Source organism: Miscanthus floridulus, chromosome 1, assembly GCF_019320115.1.
Source record: "Miscanthus floridulus cultivar M001 chromosome 1, ASM1932011v1, whole genome shotgun sequence".
Lineage (NCBI taxonomy): Eukaryota > Viridiplantae > Streptophyta > Magnoliopsida > Poales > Poaceae > Miscanthus > Miscanthus floridulus.
The window spans coordinates 89,950,190-89,969,052 of record NC_089580.1 but is presented as its reverse complement, the minus strand read 5'-3'; the positions used below and the strand labels follow the sequence as shown (position 1 = coordinate 89,969,052).

At 44.1% G+C, this 18,863-nt stretch overlaps 1 protein-coding gene across 1 annotated transcript; it reads right to left on the bottom strand.

The window, feature by feature from the left end:
* Window positions 1-10,673: 10,673 nt before the first annotated feature.
* Window positions 10,674-12,486, bottom strand: LOC136489342 (uncharacterized). The gene is made up of 3 exons (XM_066486010.1): window positions 11,330-12,486; window positions 11,038-11,151; window positions 10,674-10,950 (listed from the first exon to the last, which is right to left on the bottom strand). The coding sequence occupies exons 1-3, from the start codon at window positions 12,484-12,486 to the stop codon at window positions 10,827-10,829; spliced, it is 1,395 nt and encodes a 464-aa protein (XP_066342107.1). The 3' UTR covers window positions 10,674-10,826.
* Window positions 12,487-18,863: the final 6,377 nt, after the last annotated feature.

Here is an 18,863-nt window from a genome sequence, read left to right as displayed (position 1 = left end):
GTCGGTCGTAGCCAGGGGCTACGGGCCTTGAGACAGTGCCGAGAGGGAGTTGGCCTGTCGACTGAGCGATGGTATGGTGTTGGTGGAGATGGTGATGAATCGATCCCAGGATCAAAACCTAGCTCGGGAAAGGGAATGGGGTGGAAGGTGTGTAGAATGGTGTTAAAACTTGACCAACTATTATTATATACTTGATATGCTACTACATAGGAAACCCCGGCCTCATAGGTTCTTTCTGATTATATCCAACTTGCATCCAATTTCCACAAAGCAATGCTCATAGGGTGGGATTGGCCAGTACAAATCGTACTGATAAATTTTGGCACACAGGTTCTGCTGAGGAGTATAGCTCCAAGGAGTTTGACGGTTGAGGGGTTCATGCCAACACTCGAGTTTGGTGATCTTATCTTCAAGCTGTTCTGAATGAATGCTACTTTTGATTCCGTCAATGCGGCAATGTAATAAATTATGTAATTCTGCACTATTTGTACTCTAAAATTATCATTATATGGATGTGATATTCGACTAGAATTTGGGTAATATGATCTACAACGGTCTTATTACACTTTGACTCTATGGATTTCCCTTTGTGGAAATCAGGTCGCTTCAGATCCCATGCGCTCACACCCGTGCGACCCGAGCCTATCCACGTGACCCCGTGGCTCACCCACCGATCCTTCGCACGCGATATGCTCTCCAGCCTCGGCCGCTCATTCACCTGAGCTCCCACTGCTGTTGTTGTATCTTTTTGTTTGCCCGATCACTGATCCAGATTGAGTTGTCCACCGCCTGTCGACCTTGCACGTACTACTTCGGCATTAGCATTGACTTCACCATCATCTACATCGACTGTGTGGCTTGGCTGGGGCTTGCGATGTCGAAGGGATGCCTTCATGCGTCGCTTCTCGGTCATTCAGCCTCCATGTCTACATCATCTGTTCATCATCGCCACCACAGATCGGGACGCCTCCGCTGACTACTTCCATCGTTGCTGCACCTCGCACGTACTCGGTCCATACAGTAGATTATGCATGATCCACTGGCTCCTGTGACGTCCATCACTGAGTTCTACATGCATCTTCTCTGAGCAACAGGGCTATTGGCTTGGTGCTGTGTCATCTTGTTAGGCCATAGCACCGCCGCCCATGTCACCTTCGCCATTGCATCTACATCGCCATCCCCTGTGCATCGACGACTCTGCTGCACAATCTTTGCCACGCCATGTGTCTGCACAAGGTCTTTGTCCTGCTGATCGGGTCTTCGTCATCGAGCCGCCACTACCCGCACCATCGCTGAGCCCTACTCACCGGCCACCCCTCGCATCGCCGCTGAGCCTACTCACCGATGCGTCCGCTCCCGCACTGCTTCTTCTTTGTCCAGCACAACCACATCATCAGCGTCGCCATCTCATCCCCACCTACTTCGTCTACTCCGACAACCGTGTGCTGTGCCTTCTACCCCACTGCTTCATCTGCCACAACCATCATTGAGACCTTCTCTACTGGTCCATCAGACGCTGATGTATGGTTGGGGCCTTCTACCTTGTACGTCTAGTATTAGCAACATTGGTGCATACGTTCATCCCCGATGCGTTGCTGGGTCTGGCAAACCCAGCCACGCCTCGGCTCAGGTGACTTGACTACATCAACTTCAGCATCGACCCTCCTGTTTGCACCCCGTCTGCCTCGATTGCGTCATCCACTACTACAAAAATGTTTTTAGGGGTGGCTCATAACCCTTTATAGGGGTGGTTTGGTCAGCCATCCTTACAAAACCATCTCTACAAATCAAGCATTTGTATGGGTGGTTCTCAGGCTGCCCCTACAAATTGATTTGTAAGGGCGGCTGTAGTACCAACCGCCCCTATAATACCTGTTTGTAGGGGCGGTTCATTCTAGAACCGCCCCTACAGTATGTTTTCCCACCAAAAAATTAAATTTACAATTCAAATTCGACCAGAACACTATTTGTTTTCGTGTATTCCATCCAGCGTTTGCGTTGCCGAACACCCCGCAACCAACGTTCCGAACCGCGTTCGTGTTGCCAAACGCCCTGTGACCAACATTCCAAACCGCTTAGACTACAAGCACAAGAGTATTATATAAAGTACAATTATAAGTCCAATTCACAAGAATATATACAATCCATCATTAAATAGACATAATTCATAAGGTAAAACCAATGTCAAATTTCCTACACATTGTTATCAACATCCTAGAGCTAGCCTTTCAGTCTCACGAAGGTGTTGATACTAAGGATTACTGCCTAAGTCAGACTCTCGGTCATGGTAGACACCTTTGACGTGTATAATCTGGTCCAATATGAAGTTGCAAAGGTTGTCGATGAGCTCTAAGAGTTGGTCATCCTTGTATGGGTCTCTTTTCATTTCTCTCTCTTCTTTCCACTACAAGAGAACAAGTTTTGGTTTAGTATTTCATACCATGCACAAAGTTTTTATACTACGGGTGAAGAGGTTCAAACTTACCCTTAAGGGGTGTCTCCTGTAGGCACTGGTGTTACTCATCATAGAATATATATAGTATCCACAATGTACACTCCCAGGCTTCTACTTGGGGCACTATGTGTTTTGCATATGAAAATGTTAAGTAATGCTTTTAACAGCCATGTAATGGAGTACTGAAGAAGTAAGTTACACTTATCGCACATAGTGTTTTTATAGCCAGCTTTTCCTTCCTTGCTGGATCACGCCTTCGTTGATGTGTAGTGATATAGAACCTAAATGCCCTGTTCGAATTATTTTAGCAAATACAACTTGTTAGTATCCAAAAATGAACGTTACAAGTATGTATACAAACATATAAGCTAATGAGGATTGTCGATATATATACGTCTTGAGAATCGATATGAAGTCTTTGTATGTCACCGGGTCCCTATCTATTGAATCAAAGACCCATGCCATGCTCCTCCCGACATAGTTGGCTATACAAATCCAGTGGTTGCTGCATGGATTTAATCATAGAACTAGATAAGCTCTTTTGCATCGAATAAAATATATCGAACAAAGCTTTAAGTATAGAGTTGAACTTACTCGAAGTTGTATGGTAGCCATATAGTAGAGTGCTGTTGGAGAATTTTGAAAGCCAGGGCAATGTATGCTGCAACCTTAAGGGACTCTTCCCTTAGTTTTGTCGTACGGATGTGCTCTTTCTCCTGAAGAGTCTTTGCAGTAGCTAGCTCTTTGGCATCCAGTTTCCACTGTTTAGGGTAATTAAAATTTGTTTGGGCTATAGCTTGAGGGTCTATATACCTAGCTTTCAGACTTGGTATTTGTTTGACAATGTGCACTTGCATTCTACAAATCACGGCATGGGTTATTTACAACAAAATTCAAAGATTACATTCATATCATATCGGGAGGACAAGAACTTATAGGCAACACGTGCGAATTAGATTCATCTCCATTGCTCCCAAGTGAAAGCATGTCTGTATGTCATTGAAGTCAAAGACAATTTTCCTGGCTGGGCTTCCAAATGTGCCAGTGGAGAAGCATGCTTGTATGAGGTCTAGCTCATTGGGAGAACACGCAAGTACCAATCATGGAACCTTCTCATTCCAAGTGATAGGCGCTGGATGTCTCGGTTTGGTAGGAAGGGCTTGCCTCTTTCATATGTTTTCGGGCAATCCTTTGACCATTTGATGGTATCAACATTTGGATACTGCTTTGCAATTTGGTGGAGTTTGATAGTGAAGGCCTCCTCAGAACCCCGTGATGGGACTTTTTTAACTTGGTTCTCAGGCTTGAACTGGTCATGGGAATACCACTTGGACATCGACGAAACGTCTTTCACCGGAACATAAACTAGCCTTATGGTGATCAGATGCTTCTTTCGAAGTTCCCATTCAGGCACGTCCTCATCTTCTTGTGCATCACCTTCTTTAGGAGGCACTCGTTGTTCATGTATCAGATATGCTTGTTGAGAAAACTGTGGCATCTCATCATGCACTTGCTTGGTACGAGCTAGAGAAGGTTGTGGCATCTCATCAGGCACATGCACGCTAGGAGGAGGGGAAGAATGTGGCATCTCAGGAATGTGGTGGTCACGAGATGGTGAAAATATCTCCCCGACCTCAACAACTCGCTCTAAAATTTGGAGAGGGGGATGCGGCGAAGAAGCAGTCAATATAATCTTCCGTTTGTGCTAGAGGATGAACTGTCCAATAATGTCTCCGAGTAACACCAGCCCCTCGGGAGTTACGTAGTCTATCCTCCACTACATGAACTCGGGTCTAATTTGCCCTAGTACATTCAAAACTTGGGAATGATCTTGTTCCCCTCCCTAATTTGCCATAGTACAATCAAAACTTGGGTCTAATTTGCTTCATAAGTAGCTTAAGCACCATAGAAGAGAGAGAAAAGCAAAACTCTAATTACTCACTAACCAACCATTAAAACTTTAAAAAAATGTGGAATAGCATTTTCTTACCGTTTACAACCTCTTGACCAAAGGATTTGTGACCAAAACCTTCCCCCCTTAGTAGAGCAATTTTTGGGAGGTGCCCAAGGCCTCTCCACCTTTCTTTCACGGGTTGGAGTGAGTGACACGAGAAGAAAGAAGGTGCAGCAGTTTACTTTATATGTGGATCATTTATAGGGGCGGCTGGTGATAGAGCCGCCCCTACAAATTAGAGGTATTTATATGCGGGCATTTGTAGGGGCGGTTCAATCACCAGCCTCTCCTACAAATAGCAATACCGGGGGTAGCTGGTGAGTGAACCGCCCCTATAAATCCGACCCATTTGTAGGGGCGGCTCGTATGACTAGCCGCCCCTTTTGTTCCATTTATAGGGGCGGCTGGTCTCTGGGCTCCCGAGCACGCCATTGTAGGGGCGGCTCCATCACCAGCCGCCCCTACAAAAAATTTGTCCCGTTGCTACAAACCGTTTTTTACATAGTGATCGCCTTTCTTCTACGTCTACGACGGCCTTGACTGTGTCGACTTTAGCATCGCCTCCTCCCATGACAACTGCCTCTACGCGTCTCCATCATCATCCTGGTGCCTCTTGTGCGCCTGCAGCTCCATCGACACGGCAACCCGACCACAACTACGTTGACCTTGGCTACCTCCAGCACGACTTCTTCGAACACAGCAACTGCGCCCTTCAACTCGTCTACCTCGACATTGGCACCAAGGGCTATCATCTGCATGAGTCCTTGCCAGTTTTGTCTTCGGTCCCAGTGTCTACACTACGCCAAGTTGTGACTACGGGTGGTGTTCCTTGACTTCTTCTCCAGTCTCACCATCTGCGGCGCTCCCACTATAACTGCGGGGATGTTAGATTATATTTGGTACTCACTATAGATAGACTAGTTCTCAGTTATTGGCTCCTACCTATAACCCTATTCGTGAGTTAGTGATCCCCTAGCATATAGGCATGCAAGTGCTTCGGCACTCTATATATACCGACCAAGGGTCCAATGCAATACCATCCATCCATTCATACCATTGTTCGTATTCTTTCAACAACGACGAGCTCCATGGGTCGGTGCAGTGCGCTCCACGAGCGTGCCCCACCACCCCCGCCGGAAGGCTATCTGGCACCGGCACGTCATCGTCGTTGTCAACATGGAATTTTGATTTGTGCTTCTTCGCTCTTCCACATCATGCCACCTGATCTAAACAAAACTTGGACTCCACCAGCACAACTAGTATTGATTAACCCTGAGTCCTCGATTCGGCTAACATGCATTGCACGTCCAAACGCAGCCACCAATTTGATTCACGTACACAGGTGCACGCAGGCACTAAAAGCTAGATGCTAGATAAAAGATCGTGTATCACAACTACAACTAGATAGAAAACTAATGCATGAAAATAATAAAATACTATGACAAGGATGCTAATCACGTTGGAAAAATTCCATTGATGATGTCCACCTCTTTAGAATTACTACTTATGTATTTTGTTGGCTTCATTTTCTCCTCCTTTCCACATAATAATAAGGCACCTCTATAAAATATCTTTGATGACAGTCCAACAGTTGTAAATTTCTCCATGTCCACAATATATTTATCTTTAAAAATAATAGTCCCAAATTTAAGACTAGAGGATATTAACGAATTACCGGCTGCCATATTTGAATTATTGCTAGACACGTCTCCATAAACATCTTGAGGAGCTATGGACTCATCACCTACTCCACGGTGGCTGCTTATTTGGTGTGCCATGTCAGATCTATTCGCTAAATGAAGGGGTATGGACCTATGGTGAACCAGTTAAAAAGTTTAGGGACCTAAAAATATAATTTGAAAGTTGATGGACCTGAATAACACACCACCAAAAGTTAATGGACCAAAAAATACAATTTTAAAGTTGATGAAACTGGATGATACACCACCAAAAGTTAATGGACCCAAAAATGCAGTTTGAAATTTGATGATCTAGATGATACACCACCAAAAATTAATTAACCTACTGTGCATTTAACTATTTCCTTTTCTTTCCCTTTTACTTCCATATATAAGTGTTGACATTTTTTTTTTGAGGGAAACGTATTGACGTATTGTACCTGAACTCTATCATATGCGTTGTTTGTGTAGATTTCCCAGATTGCGCTGCTCCGGCACGGGAAAGATAGGGACACAGAAATAAATATGAGGAGAGACAGACAGATAGAAATAAATTTGAGACGCCGGTGCACGGCAGATGTAATAGACACAATTTGAATATAAGTTCAATACGGAGTCTAATGCTAGCGCTAGTCTGTGCAAGTACATGTGCATGCGTGATGAATCCGGACCGAACTATACAAAAAGCATGTTTGTCATAGGGAAAAAATAGAGTAAAACTATGGATATCTAGGATCGAACCTACGGTACATAATTCTTTGATTATAAATAGTTTTCTCTACTTATTTTTTCTCCTCAGATTCGTATAATTTGGATTAGGATTAGAATTCATATTCAGCTTACCTGGGATCGAAGAGATATATTATTTGGATTAGGATTAGAATTCCTAAATCCTAACTCTATAGGGGCAAGCACATATATTCAAGCCGTGCATATACTATGAGGCCTATAGGCAGATGAACAGGCATAATTTCTACATTAGTTTCTACATTCACGAAGTTAGTTAGTGGACGATGGACGAAAAAAATAGCCGAAAATTTTACCTCTTTATTATTCGCTATAGATATAGATATATTATAAAAACTATGATATAAAAATATAATTAATGAAGGATCTAGTGATATTTATTTGATACCATAAATATTACTCCCTCTGCTCCAAATTATAGGTCGCTTTAATTTTTTTGGTACATCCATAAATGTCAAAGCGACTTATAATTTAGAGCGGAGGAAGTATAATTTTATTTTATAATTTGGTCAAACTTATGTTTTGACATTTTAAGGAAGTTGGAATAATTTATAATTTAGGATGGAGGGAGTAATACATATCCTAAGTGACAAGTAAAATATGTTTAATTGGATAGTGCTTTTGAAATGTCGGTATTTGATATTGGTTTAAATATTCGAAACTTAGTTGGCTAAAGATTGAGTAGTAAGCATAATGTAGATGTGGTGGCTAGACTATCGCTTACCTATATCCATGGCTTGCCCCATGGATTGTTTGACAGCCCTATCTGATCCTTGTATTTTACCATGCTTGGACAAGTTATTAAAATCGTAGGACCGCCCCTGCTAGGAGCATTGGCACCCTTCTCATCCCTTTATCTTGTCATTTCTCATCTAGTCGTCTCGAAGTGCAATTGTGTATAAACATTGTTCTTGCTTGATATAACTTGTGTAGCTAAGTTAGAACCATATAAGTAGACATAGATCTTAGCAAACCTTGTACTCACTCGTTGTTCTCCAAGCTAGCTAGACTGCTCTATTATCTTCACCTTTGGAGTTCTGTGTGTTGCTCATGCTAAATATCACTTATCCCCACTTTGGTTTAGTTGGTATATTTGTTAGTAGATACATCATGGTTAGATACCATATTCTTAAACCATTGCTTTCCTAAGGATAAATACGGTACTCTAGAATACTCCCAGGTGAAATAATACAACGGTATTTCATGCGCTTGCAGATCTTTCGTTCGCATTAACAAATACCAACATCGACATCCTTAGGATGTTGTTTTTAGGGCCTGCCTAGCCGTTTATGGAGGTATCACTTGTATGTACCTGTCTTTCTAAATCAACAAACCTGTCTTCCAAAATCCTTTTTTAGTAGTGATATTTGTATTCATATATGTCAGTATTTGATTTGTTTGCATCCCTATATCAAGTCGATGTTAATCAGGACCATACATGTCTAGGAACCAAATTTCATTAATTACCTAACAAGAATAACCGATACAGTATACATATCAAAACATTGAATCACTTATATAGTAAAAAAGAATTAGATGCGGTTCTATCAAAATTTGCCTCCAAAAAAATGTCTCTGATCCAGCCCACCACTATAAACCATTTTTTAGAGGTAGTTTGCTTTTCTAGCTGCCTCTAGAAATGCCCTCTATTTTTAGAGGCGGACCTGCTCTTGAGCTATCTTTAGAAACGGAGGCATTTCTAGAGGCTGTTGGCAATTAGCCCGCCTCAAAAAATTAGATGCAACACAGTAAAATTCATAACTTTTTTAAATTAATTGAATGAAGACAAACTCTAAATCAAAGTTGTACTATTCAAAGAAATCTATAACTTTGTAGTTAACGACTTTGTCTTTGGAAACCATTTATGGCTCAAAAATTTTGTTTAAAGTTTTCACAATTTGAAATTTGATATTATAATCTTTTTTTTAAATTACCTCAGATGGAGAAACGACCTAAAACAAAGTTGTATTACTAGTTGGGATCTGCAACTTCGTAGTTTACTACTTTTCATTTGAAATTTAGTGCCCAAAAATTCTGTTTTTAGTTTGGGGCTCTTGCATTCTTGCCCCTGTTTTGTATTGAAATTGTAGTTTTCCCCTAACTTTTTTAACTTTGTGAATTTACCCCTATGTTTTCAAAACGAAGCACCAATTTGCCTCTATTCCGTCATCCTTCTCTAACGGTGTCAACTTTTATAAAAAGGACAAATATGCCCATGTGATTTTGTCTCTGTTTTTTATGGCTATTTATGATTTCACCCCTAATTTAGAATACGACATTTATATTGTATTTTGATAAAAATCGTTCGATTTGATCAAATTTATTTGGCACAATTTGCATTATTTCAAATCAGATTTAATATTGGAAAAAATATTCAAAATCACAGTTGGAAATCTGTTAAACTATTGCGGTCCTAATCCACCGAGTCAAATTACAGTTGGAAATCACTAGGTCGTAAAATGCGTTGCTACAATTGGGAATGGCAAAGATCATAAACTCTTGAAAAGTACCATCTGATAAATGAATCCAGAAAATCGTGATGCTTCCTGTAACGAGACCACCGAGCTTGCAAGTACCTGAACAAGTAGTCAGCGACAAGAACCGGTGAATCAAACCAAGAACAAACAGAATTGCAGAACCACGCGCGAAACAAAGGTTGCCGCGGCGAGAGCACGTACCAGGAACGCGCTTAATAGCCTTCTTGACCTTGTGCACGCAGCCGGCGCAATGCAGGTCCATCTTCAGCATGACGGGCTGTGCGGCCTCGGGCACCGCCGCGGCTGCCTCGCTGCCTCGCCGCCACCCATGGACCGAGACCGAGACTCGACTGGACTCCGCTCCGGATCGTTTTTCCCTTCTGCTGGTGGATGTGCTTCTTCTTCTCACCGTGATTGTGCACGGGCGCGTGGCTGTTGGTCTGACGAAGAGGAGAGGAACCAGAAGACGGGCGCGGGCGGCGGTAAATAGGAGGCGGGGCGCCCCGCGCCCGCGCGTGGGGAGGGGAGGGGAGGGGAGGAGAAGAAAGGAAAAGGAAGGGAGGGAGGTGGGGCCTTGGGGTCAGCCGGTGCTGATCCGTATCCACGTCGGTTCATGCACCTCGTCGTCGCCGAGACTCCCAGATCGGCTTCTTCCTCTTTCATCGGCCGCCAGAGCAGTACGCCGTGACCTCGACGAACCACGCGCGCCAGTGGCGGATCTAGGATTTTGCTTTAGGGTATGCCAGCCAAAAATTTTCATATATAATTCGGTAAAATCATTTGATAATTCGGTAAGAATTATGAATTTGTAACATATAATCAATATACGTGAGCTAAAATTTGGAGAAGATATTGAACCTCATTTCGGTGGCCAGCAATCAGGCTGGGAGTCATTAATCGCGGAAGCGTAGGCAGCACCAGAGCGGCCTAGGCGGAACGTGGATATGTTGATCTCGATGTTGGGTACTGAGAAAATTGCTAAAATAGGACTCACAAACATGTGCCTTTGCTAAAATAGGACTCCTAACGTTGGCTTTGCTCAAATAGGACTCGAAACGTTGTGACTTTGTTATAATGACATTTTGACACTTTTAATCACATTTGTCATCTCAAATACATGTATTTTGCCTTGAGCTGACTATTTTGCCCTTAGGCCTTTAAACACGTATATAGGTGGGCTGCTGGCCGCTGCCTGGGCTGGATGGCCGGCCGCCTGGCCAGCTTGGCTGGCCATGGCCTGGGCTGGCTGCCTGCCGCCTGGGCATGGCTGGCCGCTGCCTGTACGTACTGCATGCATGCATATATGCATATATATATACAAGATTGAAATAGGAAAATGATGATCCAAGCAATATATAAAACACATGAATTTAGGACAAACAAGTTCATATCATAAAACCATGATTCTAGCAGTTACAAGTTCATCGCATAAGACTATAATTTAGTTTAAAACAAGATCCAAGTCATGAAATAAATCATGAGCAGTTTACATCTCATCACACAACTAAAGTAATTCATCCAATGTGTAGCTTCCTCTTCGGTGTCATCTTCTTGGGTGCTGCAGCGGTAGGCATCCTCACGGGACTATTGGTGTCAACTTGTGAAGATGTGCCCTCCCCTAATAACGTCGCAAGCATGCTGCACATAAATTCAATACGACAATTAGATGTTTGGAAAAATTAGTGTACGGTAAATGTGTCAATTTCTATATTTATAATTTTTTACCTTCTTGTGACCCTTCCTGGACTATCACGTAGAATTTCTTCTCTAGTCGGCCTCCGTGGAGTGCTAGGTTCCGCTGGCTGTATTGTAACATTTTTCCTTGGTTGCCTACGCTTTCTAGACAATCGAAGATAACAATCACAAACTTGAGCAATCCAAGTTAATCAGAAAAAAAAAATCAACGACTTCTCACATGCTACAGAGGCAATAATGCAAGCAAAGTAAAGTTCAGAGTTCTGCATGCATGCATATATGCACAGACTAAACAAAGTTGTGGAATGTACTGACTATTTACCTCTTTTTTGCAGTCCCATTGAGCGGGCACTTGGAACTAGCTTGCCTATGACCTTTTTCTCCGCATCTTTTGCAAGTCATAGGTCCTCTGATCATCTTCTTTCCCTTTGCATTTGTTGGAGCAGTATCATTGTCACATCCCTTCTCACCCTCCATCTCATTGGTAAATTTTCCATCTTTGGAACCTTTCTTCTTGTGTCCACCTTCCATCCATCCCTTGATTCTTAGTTTCCTCAATCTTCCAGGAGGTAATTTAGCTAGAGGTGCACCAACTAAAAAAGGTAGGTCGACTTTTGGCCATTGTGTTTTATCTGTCATCGGTTCAATCTCTCTTCCATAAGCCGCCCTAAACCTATTCACCAAGTAGTAGTCATGCACGAACTGTTCCAGGTCAATTCCCCTTTGGCGGGTTACATAGGCCAATACATGCTGACATGGCTTACCAGTGTGCTGCCATTCTTGACAAGTACAAGTCCTTTGCTCTAACTTGACAATGTGTCTCACAGAAACGCCGCTGCTATGGTCCCACACCTCTGCACTCCAATTAGAACATTTCACAATTTTCAAGTGTCCCAAACCTCTAGTATTTGCTCTTAGCTGAACCATAATAGCTGGGAGAATCATGCCCTCAGGTAGCCTGTATGCAATAATTTTTCTCTTGTGCCACAGTACCATGATCATTTCTCTGATCTTATCAGCAAGGTCAGCAACAGGTAGGTCCTTATGAGATCTAATCCAGTTATTAAATGACTCAGCAATGTTACTAGTTATGTAGTCACACTTAATGTCTGGATTGAAACCACACCTATACCATAGAAGCTTGTGATTGGCTTGTAACCATTGCACTGCTTCTGATGATTCACTTAGCATTTTTGCTAAATTGTCATAGAAAATCTCCTCTCTATAAGCTCTTGCAGCAGGATATATCTGGATAAATCCTCTAAATCTCTTTTTGAAGTTTCTGGCTAGATGATAAAAGCATTCCCTTTGCTCAGCATTTGGGAATACATTCTTCACTGCATTCTCTAAGCCTTTGCAAGCATCAGAACATATAGCAAGTAGTGGAGGATCACCTATAGCCTTCTTCAACTGTTCCATGAACCAAGTCCAGTTGACTGTTGTCTCAGAAGCAATGAAGCCATAAGCGACTGGATACATCCAATTGTGACCATCAACTGCTACAGCTGCGGCCAAGTGACCATTCCACCTTCCATTAAGGGCTGTAGCATCTATGCTCAAATGAGGCCTACAACCTTCCAAGAAACCATCAATACATGGTTTAAGAGCACAGAAAAAACGGTGGAAATATACCTCACCATCCACCTCAAGAACATCAATCTCAACTACACTCCCGGGGCTCCGCTTCTCGACCTCGGCCTTCCACCTATATAGCAGCCGAAAACTCTCTGACCATTTGCCATAAACCTCATCAAGAGCTTTTGCTTTACCCCGCCACACAGTGTCATATGCAATTTCACACTTGTGATCTGTCTCCAACCTCTTTTGCAATTCCCTAGCACCAATATTTGGTTCAGCTCTAAGTATACTCGCAGCCCATAGAGCTACCCACTTGCAATTTGGAGTTGTAGTTGCCATCCTCATGCTAGACACACATGTATGGTCATTGACTAAGACGGTAACCTGCAAGAAAAAAATAAATCAATGAGATATATTGTGTACTGTTGCATCATATATAGCACAGAAAAAAATTCAAGGACTTCTCAGTCATATATAGACACACATGAAATAATGCACGTTCACAGCAGCTAGCAAAGTAGACACAGAGGCATATATGTGTGTATATATATATAGTACTACATATATATAGTACTACATGCAAGTACATAGGCATGCAAGCATATATGTATATATAGTACAGAGGCATGCAAGAAATATATGGGCTGTATACCTCCGTTGTAGTACAGACACATGAAATATGGCAGTAAAACACTTTCATCCGGGCAATTAAACACAGGCAATGTAGAATTAATGAAATAAGCCCTGTATACCTCCGTTGTAGCGCTGCCTTGCAGTTTTCTGCCATTTATCCTCCAAATGCAAGGGCGATCTTCATCACCGGAATTGCAATAAGCCCTATATACCGTCTTAGTTGACTTCTCTACTCGTAAATGGAACTCCTTGTTGATGGCAAATTGCTGAACTGCCAGCTTGAACTCCTCCATTGTTGGGTACATTGTCCCTACCTCCATTGATGGGTTCTTCTTATCATACGTAATGACCATCTCACCGGGTACGGCATCACTAGTAGGGATGGCAGCACCATCAATATCTTGCCCAAGCGCAGTATCATTCACTAGTTCATCCATTCGGCAACCAAAGCCTTGTGTAGGTACATTTGTTGACTCATTTGTTGTGCCCTCTTCTGTCAAGCCTAAAAACTCACACATCCGGCTCTCGCTCATAACTTCAATTCGACCTTCATCATCCTGTGTTTCCACAATTTGTAATGTTGCCCAATCAACTTTTCCTATAGTTTCTACATCATTCACTTCGGACCTATAAACAAGCCAAACCTAGTTTTATTTCTGTACTGTACTTGTACTAAAAAAAATAAAAGATCTAGTGGATGCAATATATACCTTTGCACTTGAAGAACAGGAATGTTGCACTCTCTTGCCGGATGAGGAGCAGTAGGCAGAAGTGACCTTGCTAGGGCTAGAGCATCAATGGAGGCCTCCACTGCTGGTTGTAGGCTATCGGTTGCCCCAGCCTTGGAAGCTTGGCCATCAGGTGCCGCGGCCAGTGCACCAGCTTGGTCGGGCAGGCCATCAGGCGCCGCGGCCAAGGCACCGGGCGACGCCGAGGCCAGAGCATCGGGCGACGCCGCGGCTAGGGCACCACGCGCGGCCAGGGCTTCGGTTGCATCCAAGTCCATGGCCGGCGGCGTCGGCAGGAAAGGAGGGGCAGCGGGAAGGAGGAACGCCGAGGCCAGAGCACCGGGCGACGCCGCGGCTAGGGCACCAGGCGACACCGCGGCTAGGGCACCACGCGCGGCCAGAGCTTCGGTTGCCTCCAAGTCCATGGCCGGCGGCGTCGGCAGGGAAGGAGGAATGACGGGATGGCGTCGGCCAGGAGATCTCGTCGGCCAGGACTCGTGCGCGGTACGGAAGGAGGCAACCGAAGCCTGCTCAAGATCATGATCTTTGGCACGAGTCCTTCCGTAATATAGTACCGAAGCCTGTATTTTCCGAGCATACAGCCGAAGCCTGCTCTTTGGCATGAGAACTATATTACCGAGCATATCAGATTAAAAGATCTCATACGGTAGGGGGCAATATAGATTAGAATATCAGAAGGGCAATACAGTCAATATGAGAAAATACATGTATTTGAGTTTTGGAATATGATTAAAAGTTGTCAAAATGTCATTATAACAAAGTCACAACGTTTCAAGTCCTATTTTAGCAAAGCCAACGTTAGGAGTCCTATTTTAACAAAGACACATGTTTGGGAGTCCTATTTTAGCAATTTTCTCTTGGGTACTTGTAGCTTGGCATGAATGCCTGTGCAGATTCATCAATTCAAGACTGTGGGCAAAGACTCCATTGCAGAGTCATTCTGAAGTCTAAATCTTCAATACCTTCGATCGATGCCAGAACGAACGAGGCTACGATGGCTGGGTGGCAACCGGCAGGCATCTTTCCCATCGATGAAAGGAGACCGCCACGGCACCACGACCTCGATCACGAACGGCTGGAAGCCAAGGCGGCTGGAAGACAAGACGTGAGAACCCTCTTGACCTCCCGTCATGTGGCCGTGTGCACGTGGGCCTGAAAGGCCGTCATGTGATGTGGCCTCGTGCCTGCGTCACCACGTGGGCCTGAAAGGCCGTCGAGGTCGCAAAGCAGCCGACAGACGTGTTGTTCGATTGACTTTGCTTACAAATATACATATACATATACTATACATACCGGTTGCGCAGGGTATGCCGGTGCATACCCGGCATACCCTGTAGCTCCGCCACTGACGCGCGCCCGCTGGAACTCGTGCCCGCAACCGACCTCGCGTCTACGGCGGCGCTGGCACCCACGGTGCCCTCGTGCCCGCATCGCCAGCCGGCGAGGAGGCCGCGCGCTCCCACTGCACACGGCCGCCGCGACCTGCTGCCTTGCAGCCCGGCCGTGCGGCCGTCGCGCCCGCCCACCCTGTAGCCCAACCGTGCGTCAAGGCGCTGCAGCCGGAGACCCGCCGCCGCCCGCTCCCGGTCCCGCACCCCAGAGTAGCAGTCGCGCGCCGCATGCCCGCTCCGCGTTGCCGCACGCCCACGCCGCCGACAGGCACCGCGCCACCCGCTCCCTCTCCGATGTGTTTTGGAGGAGTCGAGGAACCGCCTGGAAGGCATAAAGGGCAGCGTAGGCATTTGGTCTTTTCTTTTTAGGATTGAAATTTTTTTAATTTATCTATTCACTGGACATCGGACGAACATTCAAAGTAGGATAGGAGGATAGTTCAGTTCAAAATAACAAGGATAAAAATATAAAGTTGAAAAAACAGGAACAAAATCACAATCGAAGTACTGAACAAGGGCAAGAACACAATTTTCCCTTCTATATTTTGAATTTTTTTAATTTTCAAATTATCTCAAATGGATAAATGATCTATATCAAAGTTGTAGTACTCGAAGAGATATACAACTTTATAGTTGATGACTTTTCATTTTGGGCCTCAACTTGTAGATCTGAAATTTTCTAGTTCAAACTTTTTTATTTGAATTTTTTTAAGGTCTCAAATATGTATTGCAGTATTATATTCATTAAAGTGAACACAAAAGGAATGTATCAACCATTTAGTTACAAGTGACTCTGATGTCTAGTGGTAAATGAGCAACTCACGCTGGGGGTGTGGGGTGGGTTTCGCTGGTGGGCCTCTTCTGGATTAAAAAGATTGTCATTGTTTGGCCTGATTTTGAAATTCTAAAAAATGAATTCTAGAGACAGTTGGGATTTGGCTCGCCTCTAGAAATCGATCTATAGAGGTGACTTGAATTCAGCCCACCTATAGAAATCAATTTCTAGAGGCGGCTAGATATCTACACCTAGAAATCGCTACAAGAAGGTAGAGGCATGTCAAATAACCACTTCTAAAAAGATTGTGTGTACTAATGAATAATCTAATTCCTTTAACATGGGAAAGTGGTGGATATGCCCCTCTTGAATCGAATATCCTAAACATGACATGAGACGAATAAAAGAGGAGAATAGATGGCAAACAGATAAGACGTTATTAAAAATATGTGTGCATCTTTCTCATTGATGTGCGGGTCCTGCTTAAGGCCTTGTTTAGATTGAGGTTAGGAATCAGTATTCGGCACTGTAGCACTTTCGTTTGTATTTGACAATTATTGTCCAATCATGGCCTAACTAGGCTCAAAAGATTCGTCTCGTAATTTACAATCAAACTGTATAATTAGTTATTTTTTATCTACATTTAATACTCCATGCATGTGTCCAAAGATTTGATGTGATGAAGAGAGAGTAAAAAAACTTGCAATCTAAACAAGGCCTAAGCATGCTTTTATAGGAAGGAAACCACGTGGCATGATCAGATAGTAAAGAGGAATATAGTTGGACGGATTGGTTAGGGACTTAGGGTTCGGGCTAGGCACCTCATGTGTGAGCCAAAATCGCTTTATTAGCAATGGTCGATATGGCTCTTCGCCTGCCGTCCATTGTATCTCCACTACTACAAAAATGATTTTAGAAGGCACTGTCCAAATATTAACTGAGGTGGTCACAAAATTAAACCGCCTCGGTTAATGCCAGACAAGGAGGCAATCATTTTTAGGCAGTCAGGAAATGCCCACCTTCAAAAATCAATTTACGGAGGCAGTCATCTTAAGACAACCGTCTTCAAAATAGTCTATTTTTAGAGGTGGTCGTCTTAAGAAGTCCACCTCCATAAATCTATTTTCAAAGGCGGGCACACCATAAGACCCGCCTCCAAAAATACTAGCCCCCAGCTCGGGGCCCAGGCGAAGCCCATATGTATCTTTCTATCGGGCTTATATATAAGGCAGACCTAAACTAGCCCACTCCTAGCCCGTCCCACTCTCAGTCAAACCCCTCTCCTCCACATCCCGACAAGCCAGCCGCGCCCCTCTCCCAGCCCGACGCCGCTCCCCATCCCGCCACACGTCTCCCATCCCAACGCCCTTCTGCCAGTCGCGCCCCTCCCCTCCCCATCCCGGCGCGCCCCTTTCCCACAGTCGTGCCCTCTCCAGACTACCCTCCCCTCCATGCTATGGCGGTGAGCCCTCTGACAACGGCGACGGACCGGCGTATGGCTGGCGGCAGACCGGCACATGGCGGATCTGCGCCCTCTCCCGGCAACGGCCCTCTCTCCTCCCTCCGGCGCGACCCTCTCTCCTCCTTGCTGCGGTAGGGCCCTCCTCCCTCCGGATCGCCAGCGACGGTGCGGCGCGGGGAGGCTGGATCTGGTGGGGACACGGCGCGGGGACGCTGGATCTGGTGGTGCGCAGCGCGCGGCAACACATGGGAGGCGGCAGCGGCGGGGCCCGTGCGGAGCAGGTGGGCTCACTAGTGGGCTCTGAAACGGGCTCGCCGGTGTGCTTTCATTTTTTTATTTTTTTTAAACGATTTACGGAGATAGACAAAGCGACCGCCCTCGTGGATCCCGCATTAACGGTGATATTTGATTAGAGGCGTTTGCAATGCCCGCCTCCATTAATCCAATGGCCCGCCTACAAAATGATTTTTGTAGCAGTGCTCGTTCCATACATGCAGTAAGAGCAAGGCTAATAATACAATCGACTACTTGCTGTAAGGATCTTTGCAGCCTATCTCTTAGTCCACCCATATAGTAGTTAGCTCTTCACTATTAATACATGGCACATTTGTCTTTCTCATAAATTTTTTTTGGTTTCTTTTGTCTAAGCCGGCGGTAAAGTTACAATCTGCTTCTCCTTTCTCTACTCTCCTTTCTCCTTTACATTAGCATTTAACATACTTACAGCTTGTTATTATACTTGCTCCAAGAATAGGTGTATTTGTTGCTGGTTGTTGCTACTATGGACATACTACAATCTAAAACTTGTGCATAGTCATATAATATGTCTATTCTAAACCTTAAAGTATCTTAAGTATCCTTCCATTATTGGTTTCTCCTAATTGTACTTGAGTTACTTAACCTTAAAGCATTATTAGGAATTATTATCATTTATCTGGAAGTAACACAGAAAACGTAGCTGAAGAGATCGTCACGACACACGTTGGTACGTATACAGCACGTTTGAATCATGCGTGTATTAGTGGGAGGTGGATGATGAATTGAATCGAAGGCATGGCAGCTGGGGCTACTATATAGTCCCTCTCTCCCTAAGTATTTGTCGCCACGATTTACGTATCGATAACTTTGACTCGATTTATAAAAAATACGTGCAATATTTCTATCTCTAAATAAATTTATTAAAAAAACTAGATTCGAATATCTATCAATGATACTAATTATGTATCATAAATATTAATATTTTTTAATATTTATTTAATTAAAGTTGT